We start from the raw sequence: 11744 nt of genomic DNA on the forward strand, positions 1-11744 counted from the left end.
TGCCATCGAGTCAGTACCGACCCATAGCGACCTTATGCATAGCAGAATGAAATACTGCCCGATCCTGGGCCAACCTCAGTATTGTTGCCACACTTGAGAGCGGGGAGACCAGCGCTCCACGGGGATCGTGGGACACGAGAGTAGACCCTGAGTCGGCGGGAATGAATGAATGAATGAATGCAATCGAAAAGCTTTCTCAGTCAGTCTGCTGTGCTGTCCATGCTGTCCATGCTGTCCATGCTGTCCATGGTGTCCATGCTGTCCATGCTGTCCATGCTGTCCATGGTGTCCATGCTGTCCATGGTGTCCATGCTGTCCATGGTGTCCATGCTGTCCATGGTGTCCATGCTGTCCATGCTGTTCATGCTGTCCAGCTGTCCATGCTGTCCATGCTGTCCATGCTGTCCAGATTCTTGTTCTTTGACTCTGCCATCTGCTGCTTCTTCCTGCTTCTGTTCCTACTCCTGCTCTCTGCCTGCCCAGCTCAGCAAGTCTTTATTTTTATACTTAAAATTACACAGTGCATGCATTGACACTTTTATCTTTTCTTGAATTATTACACAGTTAGTCACAACATTCTTGCACCTGGTCATTAGACAACCTTGACAAAAATATTTCTGTGATGTTCAGACTGACCTTCATCTCCTTTCCCAGTATGTGAATAAACTGTTCCTTCTTGTTTCCACTAAAAGATTATTAACTTTCTATCCTACATAATGTACTATTATTTTCATAGTAAAGGTATTCATTAAATTACTTGGAAGCTATGTGGAATAAAGCCCAACCTGGCTACTTGCTGCAAGTGTAGATTATCAAGTCAAAACTATCCTTCACTTAAGTTCATTATTGTCTGCTTATTTACACAGGTGCTTGTGTGTAGGGGGTTGTGAATTCTAGCTAGTGACTGATTGTGGTGAGGTCTATGGGGGTAGGTCAGCTTGACTTTAATTTGCTATCTGCTTTTGTGGTCTCACAAATGCAGTCACTTACATTTTCTATGAAAGGGAGTAATTATACAATTCTTTTTGTATTCAGTCCACCGAAGCTAAAAGCAATTGTTGCTAAGCCAGTTTTTCCTAAGGTTTATAGAACTCATAGTGAAAGGCTGTGAATATGGCCATATTATATATTTTTACAAGTAAATTTAGGATTACTCTAAAGAGAAGGTAGAAAGCAACTTCTGAGAGCCATCTGTCTTGCAAGATGACCTTTCTATTTGCCGGAACTGTGTCAAGCGGCAAAAGTGAAGCTGTTCTCTACCCTCAACCGCTCCCAGCACTTGAGTCCATCGATGCTGCCACTTGGCCAATCCATCTCGTTGGGGGTCTTCCTCTTTTACTCTGACCCTCCACCTTACCAAACATGATATCCTTCTCCAGCGACTACTCCCTCCTGACAATATGTCCAAAGTATGAGAGACGAAGTTAGGTCATCTTACCTCTAAGGAGCACTCTGGCTGTACTTCTTCCAAAGTAAATCTATTGGCTATTTTGGCAGCCCATGGAACTTTCAGTACCATAACTCAAAGGCATCAATTCTTCTATGGTCTTCCTTATTCATTGTCCAGCTTTCACATCCATATGAGATTATTGAAAATACCATGGCTTGGGTCAGGTGCCCCTTAGTCCTCAAGCTGATATCTTTGTTCTTCAACACTTTAAAAAGGTCTTTTGCAGAAGATTTGCTTAATGCAATATGTCATCTGATCTCTTGACTGCTGCTCCTGTGAGTGTTGATAGTTGATCCAAAAAGAATGAAGTCCTTGACAACTTCAATCTTTTCTCCATTGATAAGGACATTGCTTATTGGTCCAGTGGTGAGGATTTTTGTTTTTTTTATATTAAGACGTAATCCATACCAAAGGCTGTACTCTTTGATTTTCATCAGTAAATGTTTTAAGTCCTCTTCACTTTCAGCAAGCAAGGTTGTATCATCTGGATATCACAGGTTGTTAATGAGTCTTCCTCCAATCCTGATGCCACGTTTATCTTCATAGAACACAGTTTCTTGGATTATTTGCTCAGCATACATGTTAAATAAGTATGGTGAAAGAATACAACCTTGTCACACACCTTTCTTAATTCTAAAACATTCAGTGTTCCCATGTTCTGTCAGAACAACTGCTTCTTGGTCCAGGTACAGATTCCTCATGAGCACAATTAAGTGTTCTGGAATACTCATATTTCACAATGTTGCCCATAGTTTGACATGATCCACACAATCGAAAGCCTTTGCATAGTCAATAAAGCACAGGTAAACATCTTTCTGATATTCTCTGCTTTCAGCCAAGATCTATCGGACATCAGCAATAATATCTTTCGTTCCATGGCCTCTTCTGAATCCTGCTTGAACCTCTGGAAGTTCTCTGTCAATGTATGATTGTAGCCGTTTCTGTATTACCTTTAGCAAAACTTTACTCATTTGAGATATCAGAGAGATTGTCTGATGATTTCCGCATTCTGTTGGGTCACCTCTCTCTGACATGGGCATAAACATGGATCTCTTCCAATCAGTTGGCCAGATAGCTGTCTTCCAAATTTCTTGGCAGAGATGAGTGAGTGCCTCCTTTGTCACCTCACTTTCTTGAAAGATTTCAATTTTTATTCCATCAATTTCTGGTGCCTTGTTCTTTGCCAATTCCTTCAATGCACCTTGGACTTCCTCCCTGAGTATCATTGGCTCTTGATCATATGCTACCTCTTAAAATGGTTCAACATTAACCATTTCCTTTTGGTACAGTGATTTTGTGTATTCTTTCCATCTTCTCTTGATGCTTTCTGCATCATTCAGTATTTTCCCAGAGAATCTTTCAATAACAAAAGTCAAGGCACATGGTAGATGCTCCAAAGTATGACCTTACCATAGCCCTGGCTGTCATAACCCCCATACAATTAGTCCTTATAACACAATGAAAGTGGGAAATGGCTATACAGTCAGCACTTACAACAGATAACCACAACTTTGCCCAGTTTGGATAGCATGAATCTATAAAAAAATGATGACATGGGGTTGACATTGTGACAAACTATTGTTTCCATGGAAGAAGAAAAGATGGCTTCTTAAGTACATTAAGACCCAGCATCTAAGCTTTCCCACAAGAAATACTTACAGTAGAAAAAGAAGCTGCAAAACAATTGTTATCATAATCAACTTGTTCGCATCTGCTGAGACGAATCCAGTTCTCCTGCAGGTTGATGAAGAGGATGATCATTCCTATTCCTGCAGCTATGCTGCTGACAGTGTTTGCTCCCAGTCTTCCTTGCGCCTGGTAGAAGGGAAAATCACTGAGACCTATCCCTGCACTTGCCCGATTAAACAACTCTTATTTCATGACCAGGCACACCCATTCAAACTTACATTGCTTGGAGATATTAGTTAAAAACACTTTTTTTTACTATTTTTTCTACTTTTTTTATAAATTGGTTAAAGTTTTATGGAGTTGTCATTAGTCTTCATTCAAGAATTCATACACATTTTGTTTCATGTCATTGATTGCAACCCCCACAATGTAACATCACTTATCCCACATCTTCCCTGTGTTTCCTGTTTCCGTTCCTCCTTCTTTCCTAACTCTTCTGAACTTTATCCTTGGGTAAATGCTGCCTTTTTGATAACAAGTGGTTGGTTATTATAAGTTGTCTCTACCTCACTAGGGAGGAAGAGGAATAAGTGATGTTACACTGTGGTGATTGAAGTCAATTAGATGAAACAAAATGCATGAACTGTTGAACGGAAAACTGATTTGTTCTGTAAACCTTCACCCAATTCACAATAAAAATTTTTGAAAAAAAATTACTGATCATTTTTGCCAAGTACAAAACCATTCCAGAATCCAATAAAATTGAAATGGCCATTTGTGCTAAGTACAAACTTTGACAGAATAACAAATCAAATAAACTTATTTCCATTAAACCAATCTGACTTCTAGTGACCCTATAGTAGAACTGCTCATAGGATTTCCAAGGTCAAAATTTTTATGGAAACCTTTTGTACACCTGTGAAGTGTCTAGTGGTTTAAGTCACTGACCCTTCAGAGTAATTATTCACTGAACCACAAGTCCTCCCTCCCTTCCACTGTAGACAAGCCTAAGATACAATAAAAGACATAACCTCTCTACTGGAAATCCTCAGATTGCCTTTAAACTCCTGTGCTTGTGTTGCTTGAATGACCAATTTGCTAATTTCTGCTTAGACTACAGCCCCTTCTATCATCAACCCCCATATGACCAGTCCCTATATGTGAAAAGTTTAGTTAAGCCAAAAGATTATTTTCTTGATGGGCTGCATCAAGTACTGCATGGCTACACATGATCGTTCCTTAAATTGTCTTCCTGATTTATTCAAGTGATCATGTACACCAAAGGACAAGGCAGATGTAAGAATGACATTCCTTAACTGTAATAATAGCAGGCTAGTTATCAAGGCGGTGGAACTTTATTGTTTTTTTAGTAATTGTATAGAATTTCTGTTTTTACTGATTATATTCCATTTCTGTGGCAAAGACCTTCTGACACAGAATGTTTCTAAGTGCCATCAAGTCTATTATAATTCATAGCAACTCTATGGTGGTGTCATGGGTTAGCTAATGTTTCTTCTAGACTTAATCTGTAAGCAAGTCAAATTAAGCTCAGATCTCTCAGCAGAAACCATGCAAGCAAGAAGGCAATGGGGAGACATATATAAAACCCTGAAAGAAAAAAATTGCCAACCAAGAATCCTTTATCCAGCAAAGCTATCAATCAAATATGATGGTGTAATGAAAGCATTCCAGGATACACAGAAGCTAAGGGATTTTGCCAAAGCTAACCCTATGCTACAAAACATCCTAAAGGGAGTTCTGTGGACTGAGAACCAACAAGAACAGACAACCACCAGAGATTGACATACGTGGCAGCACCTCCCAGAATTAAGTCGACAGAAGGAAGAGTCGAGAACAGAACAAAGCTATAAGAACAAGCTCAGAGAATCTGGGAGGTCAATTGATGATCAAAACAAGTACAGTGCAAAAGAAGGTAAACAATGTAGGAACAGAGATCCAGATGGTGAGAAGGGCAAGTAGATTACAGGTTAAAATAGACCGCATTAAACGGACAGAAAAGTTAATGGACTGTAAGGCAACCTCAAAGAAAATTAACACTTCACAATATACCAAGAGAATGAAAATCCAAGAAGAACATGGAAACATTAAAACTACGAGGAAACTCACAAGAAAGAACACAAAAAGCATGAACTCAACAAAGGAAGACACACAGAACAAAGAAAGCAGCAACACCACAAAAACAAAAAACAAAACATAAAAACCTTAATAGACTTAATCTGTAACTCCCACCAAACACCTTTTGTGTTTAGGTAAGACAAGGTGGGCAAAGATTAATGATAAGATGACATGATACAGTTGTGGGTGTTAGTTCCCTTTAACTAATTATAAAAACTTAAAACTCTAACATGGGTATACTAGGAACCCTCTCAGAAGCAGGAGCAGGTAATCTCACTACCACCAAAGAAGAAAAGTCAGGAGAGGATTGCTATCATTGGACCCCAAGATCCCTGCACACTGAACCTACCTGACACAGGCACAGAAATCTGACACCAGAGGAGTGGCAGAGGAACATCAGAACCAAGAATCAGAGTATGAGACAAAGCAAAGGACTTCCTAGCCCATGGAGTATGTAAAATTGTGTGACTTTAGGCATAGTGGGGTGCCTCCAGGCATTTGACTTGGGGAGCTAGAGTTTGCTGACTCACAGAGCTACAGTCAAGAGCCTTCAGGAGGGCATTTAGCAGCAGCTGACTGGAACAAGTATGTTCTGAACATTTTCTGGTCCTCTATTAATATATATATAATCTGGTGTGGTGCTGTGGGTTAATGCACCAGATTGCAAAGCCATTTGAACTGCAAGGTCGGTGATTCAAGCTCACCAGGTGCTCCTCGGAAACCCTATCCAGGGTTGCTATGGGTCAGAATTGACTCCATGGCATTTAACAACAACATTATAACCTGTTAACTTCCCTAATAAAACCCATAACTGTGAGTATTGTCTCTGAATTCTGTGCAACCATTGCAATGGATTATCAAACCTAGGTAAATTGAGGGAGGATGGATTGGTGCCACATATGAATTTTTGCACCTATGTACAAAAGAATGAAATATTGCCCTTCCTACTGATAAGTTTGAGCATAGCCTTGCAGCTACTGTGTCAAATTGCTAAAAGAAAAACATCATAAATCCACATATCCTACCTGCCATTGCTGTGGAATGAATTCCATCTCATAGCAACCTGACCCCAAAGTGTTGTCAAGGCTTAAAATTTTTATTGGAGCAGGTTGTCACATCTTTCTCCAATGGAGAGCCTGGTGGATTTTAACTACCAACCTTTAGGTTGGCAGCTGTTTGCTTTAACCACTGTGCCACCAGGATTCATTCCCCTATCCACAGTCACCAGTAACCTAGGAAATGACACTAGGAAAATTCCCAAAACTCCATTTATCTTACCTTCTCAATGATTGACAAAGAATTATAACTCACCAGATATGTTGCATTTTTCCTTTCACATATAATTGACAAAAATCCAGAAATAGCAAACTGTTCAAAAGAGGGAGATAAAGGAGTCACAGTGAGTCTCTGTTCTTCTCTATACCCACTTCACCCCAATCCTTTAAAAACTAGGTAAATTTGGTGTCCTCTATAAAGCTACATCTGGTAGTATCGGTGGTTATGAGTCGGGCAGCTAACCTCAAGGTCAGCTGTTCAAAACTACCAGCAGTTCTGTGGGAGAAAGAAGATTTCTACTCCCATAAAGATTTAAAGCCTCGGAAACCCTATGCAAGGTCACCATGAGTCAGAATTGACTGCACAGAACATAACCACCACCACCATAAAGCTATCTACTACTATTTACAAGTAAACCAGTATTTCCTTATTCTTATTTCTGAGAGAATGCTTCTCAAAATTAGTATGTATACAAATAGCCTGAAGGTTTTGTTAAAATGCAGATGGCACTGTAAGATAAACACTTGACCATAAGGTCAGTTTAAACTAAAATGTTGGCAGTTCAAACTCACCAGCCACTCCTCAGAAACCTTATATAGTGTTACTATGAGTCAGGACCAACTTTTTTTGTCCAGTGGTGAAGATTTTTGTTTTCCTTACATTGAGGTGAAATCCATACTGAAGGCTACGTAATGTTTCATCTCCCTCAGTAAGTATTTTAAGTCCTCTTCATTTTTATCAAGCAAGGTTTTATCATCTGCATATGGCAGGTTGTTAATGAGTCTTCCTTCAAACCTGATCCCATATTTTTCTTCATACAATCCACCTTCTCTGATTATTTGCTCAACATACAAACTAAGTAAGTATGGTAAAAGAATATAACCCAGATGCACACTTTCCTGATTTTAAACCATTTGATGTTCCCTTTCTATGTTCGAACAACTGCCTCTTAGTCTATATACAGGTTCTTCATGAGCACAACTATGTGTTGTCCATAGTTTGTCATGATCTACACAGTTGAAAACCTTTGCATAATCAATAAACCACAGGTAAACAACTTTCTGGTAGTATCTGCTTTCAGCCCAAATCTATCTGACATCAACAATGTTATCCCTAGCTCTACCTCCTGGTCTGAATCCAGCTTGAATTTCGGGCTGTTCTTTGTTGATATGCTGTTGCAATAATGTTTTAATCCTATTAAGCAAAATTTTACTTTCACATGATATTAATGATAATGTTCAATGATTTCTACATTCTATTGGGTCACCACTCTTTGAAATGGGCACAAATATGAATCTGTTCTAACTGGTTGGCCAGTTAGTGCTCTTCCAAATGTCTTGGCATAGATGAGGAAATGCATCCAGTGCTGCCTCAATTTGTTGAAATTTTTCTATTTATATACTATCATTTCCTGGAGTCTCGTTTGTCACCAATGCCTTCCTTGGTGACTTGGATTTCTTTCAGTGCCATTGGTTCTTGATATCATGCTACCTCATGAAATGGTTGAACATCCACCATTTCTTTTGGATACAGTGGTTCTATATTCCTTCCACATGTATGCATATGTTAAACTTATTAAATCACATTTATATGTCAAATTTATCAAATAACATGTTTTAAATACATGTAAATCATTGTCTGTCAATTTTGTCTTAATAAAACCATGTGTTTGTAATCTTATTCAGCTATCTACTTTCCAGACAGTGCAATGATTAAAAGATATATCATGAAAAAGAGTTACTAGGACATAATAGAAGGTCACTAAATACCTGCTTACCTTGTACTCTTTGCCTCAGTAATTTCCTTCTCCTTCCTTCAGTAAGATAAGTATTAGAGCTACTGATTAATATTATTAGTGACATTGTCTTAGAATTGGATTCAGAAATTCTAAGAATAAATTTCTATTAAACCTATATATGTCTCTTGGACAATTTAATTTGTTTTAGCCTCAGTTTTCTCATCTGACAAAAGCATGATAGTTTATTTAATCCACAGTAACCTATTAGTAAGGATATATGTGTGTGTGTGTGTGTGTGTGTGTGTGTGTTTTGTTAAGTGGTATCAAGTAAGTTTGCACTCATAGAGACCCTGTATAGGGTTTCCAAGGAGTGGCTGGAGGGTTTGAATTGCCAACCTTGCAGTTCAAACAGACTTTGTGGGTCAGTGCTTTACCCTATATATCACACTAGGACTACATACATATATATTGATGTTGTGTGCTACAGAGGCAATTCTGATTCACAGAGACTATACGGCAGAAGAAAACTACTCCATAGGATATCTTGGGCTATAATACTTATGAGAATATATTATCAGGTACTTCTGTCCAGCAGGGTTGGTGGTGGATTCAAACTGCCAAACTTTTGGTTAGTAGCTGAGTACTTAACCATTATGAAACCACCAGGGAGCACTCTTTATCTCATAGTTGTTATTGTTAAGTGCTGTCAAGTTGGTTCAACTCATAGTGACCCTGTATAGGGTTATAGGGTTTCCAAGGAGCATCTGGTGAGCTTGAACCTCCAGCCTTAGAATATATATATATATAGAGAGAGAGAGAGAGAGAGTCCTGATGTGACATTGTAGGATAAAGCACTGGACTGCAAGGTCAATTTGAACCACAAGGTCAGTAGTTCAAACTCTTGAGTTGCCCCTCAGAAATCCTATACAGGATATTATGAGTCTGGACAGCACTTAATAGCAACAGTAACAATGTCATCATTGTTGTTAGGTGCCTTGGATTCAGTATCAACTCATAGCAACCTTACGCACAACAAAAGGAAACACTGCCTGATCCTGCGCCAAGCTCACAATTGTTGCCACACTTAATCCCATTGCTGCTGCCACTGTGCCAATCCATCTCATTTAGGGACTTCCTCTTTTTCACTGACCCTCCACTTTACCAAGAATGATATATCTGTTTACTTATATGTATGTGTGTGTGTTATCTTAATACTGCTGATGACTCATTGGTTAGAGCTGGGTAAGATAAAAGCTGTATACAGTTTTATTTTAGAAACAATTTGCAATATATACTTACAAATACTGCTCCCCAGAATGGGTAGCCTGTTTTAAATGATGAAAAAATGTCAGGTTTTCGCTCCACGTTTGAAATATCAAACACTGAGTAAACAGTGGTTCCAAAGGTAAAGCAAATCAAACCAATCAGAATTTGTGCTACCTGTAGAAAAATACAGAGGTTTGGTGAAATAAGAAGATATTTTCCCAAGAGTGCATCAATTTCCTTTCAAATGAGACCAAATATAAGAAACTAAGGATCCAACAGGGAGATTTTACAGCATCCCCTCACCGTTAAAAGAATTAATACAGACACTACCTAGTGTGCAGATGATCAATACATTTATTTACATTGTCTAGATGGGTAGTGACAGTTTTGAAATAAAACCAAATGGCCACCACTCATCTGTCTGTCATGCTGTGGTGGCTTGTGTGAGTTGCTGTGATTCTGAGGGCTATGCCACTGGTATTTTAAATAACCCACAGGGTCACCCATGGTGGACAGGTTTCAGATGAGCTTCCAGACAAAGACAGACTAGGAAGAAAGAGTGACAAACTACTTCCGAATCTTTAGTCACTGAAAACTTTATGATTAGCAGAGAAACACTGTCAGATACAGTGCCAGAAAATGAACTCCTCAGGTTGGAAGGCACTCAAAATGTGACTTGGGAAGAGATGTTTCCACAAAGTACAGTTGATGCCAATGGAGTTAAGCTTGTGGGAGAAAAGCCCACAGAACCTTCTTTTGCTGATGGGGCACAACTCAAAATGAAGAGAAACAGCTGTAAACATGCACTGAAAATAAGAACATGAAATGTACGAAATATGAATCTGGGAAAATTGAAAGTTGTCAAAAATGAAATGGAATCCACAAACATTGATATCTTACGCACTAGTGAGCTGAAATGGACTGGTATTGGCCATTATGAATCTGACAACCACATGGTTTACTATGCAGGAAATGACAAATTGAAAAGGAGTGGTGTTTCATTCACTATCAAAAAGAACAGATCCAGATCAATCATGAGGTACAACACTGTCTGTGATAGGATAATATCCACGCGCCTACAGGGAAGCCCAGTTAAAACTACTTTTATTCAAATTTATGCACCAACCACTAAAGCCAGTGAAGATGAAATAGAAGAATTCTACCAACTTCTTCAATCTGAGATTGATCAAACATGCAATCAAGATGTATTGCTCATTATTGGTGATTGGAATGCAAAGGTCAGAAGCAAAGAAGGACCAGTAGTTGGAAAATATGGCCTTGGTGATAGAAATGATGCTGGAGAACGAATGATAGAATTCTGCAAAACCAATGATTTGTTCATTTCAAATACTTTCTTTAGACAGCATAAAAGACGACTATACACATGGAGCTCACCAGATAGAATACATAGAAATCAAATTGACTACATCTGTGGAAAGAGAAGATGGAAAAGCTCCATATCATCAGTGAAAACAAGGTCAGGGACATACTGTGGAACAGACCATCAATTATTCATACGCAAATTCAAACTGAAACTGAAGAAAATGAAAACAAGTCCACAAGAGCCAAAATATGACCTTGAATATATCCCTCCCTGAACTTAGAGATCATCTGAAGAACAGATTTGATACATTAAACACTAAAGACTGAAGACTAGAAGAGTTGTGGGATGACATCAAGAACATCAGACATGAAGAAAGCATTAAGTCATTAAGAAGACAAGAAAGAAGGAAAAGTTCAAAATGGATGTCAGAAGAGACACTGAAACTTGCTCTCCAGTGTAGAGATGCTAAAACAAATAGAAGAAATGAGGAGGTCCAAGAGGCGAACAGAAAATTTCAAAGATCAGCTCGAGAAGATAAAGCCAGATATTATAATAAAATGTGCAAAGATCTGGAATCAGAAAACCAAAAAGGAAGAACATGTTCAGCATTTCTCAAGCTGTGGGAACTGAGGGAAAAATTCAAGGCTCGACTTTCATTATTGAGATTCCTTGGGAAAATTATTGAATGATGCAGAATGCATCAAGAGAAGATGGAAGGAGCACACAGAATCACTGTACCAAAAGGAAGTGGTTAATGTTCAACCGTTTCAAGAGATAGCATATGATCAAGAGCCAATGATACTCAGGGAGGAAGCCCAAGGTGCATTGAAGGAATTGGCAAAGAACAAGGCACCAGGAATTGATGGAATAAAAATTGAAATCTTTCAAGAAAGTGAGGCAGCCCAGGAGGCACTCACTCATCTCTG

At 38.8% G+C, this 11744-nt stretch overlaps 1 protein-coding gene across 1 annotated transcript in view; it reads right to left on the minus strand.

Moving 5' to 3' along the window:
* The window catches only part of MS4A2 (membrane-spanning 4-domains, subfamily A, member 2), a 28128-nt gene that overhangs the window by 9972 nt on the left and 6412 nt on the right, over window positions 1-11744 (minus strand). The window contains 3 exon segments of the mRNA XM_006876475.1: window positions 3110-3265; window positions 6527-6583; window positions 9528-9664. Of these exon segments, the coding sequence (XP_006876537.1) occupies window positions 3110-3265; window positions 6527-6583; window positions 9528-9664 (350 nt within the window).

This window comes from Chrysochloris asiatica, unplaced genomic scaffold, assembly GCF_000296735.1.
Source record: "Chrysochloris asiatica unplaced genomic scaffold, ChrAsi1.0 scaffold00381, whole genome shotgun sequence".
Classification (NCBI taxonomy): Eukaryota; Metazoa; Chordata; class Mammalia; order Afrosoricida; family Chrysochloridae; genus Chrysochloris; species Chrysochloris asiatica.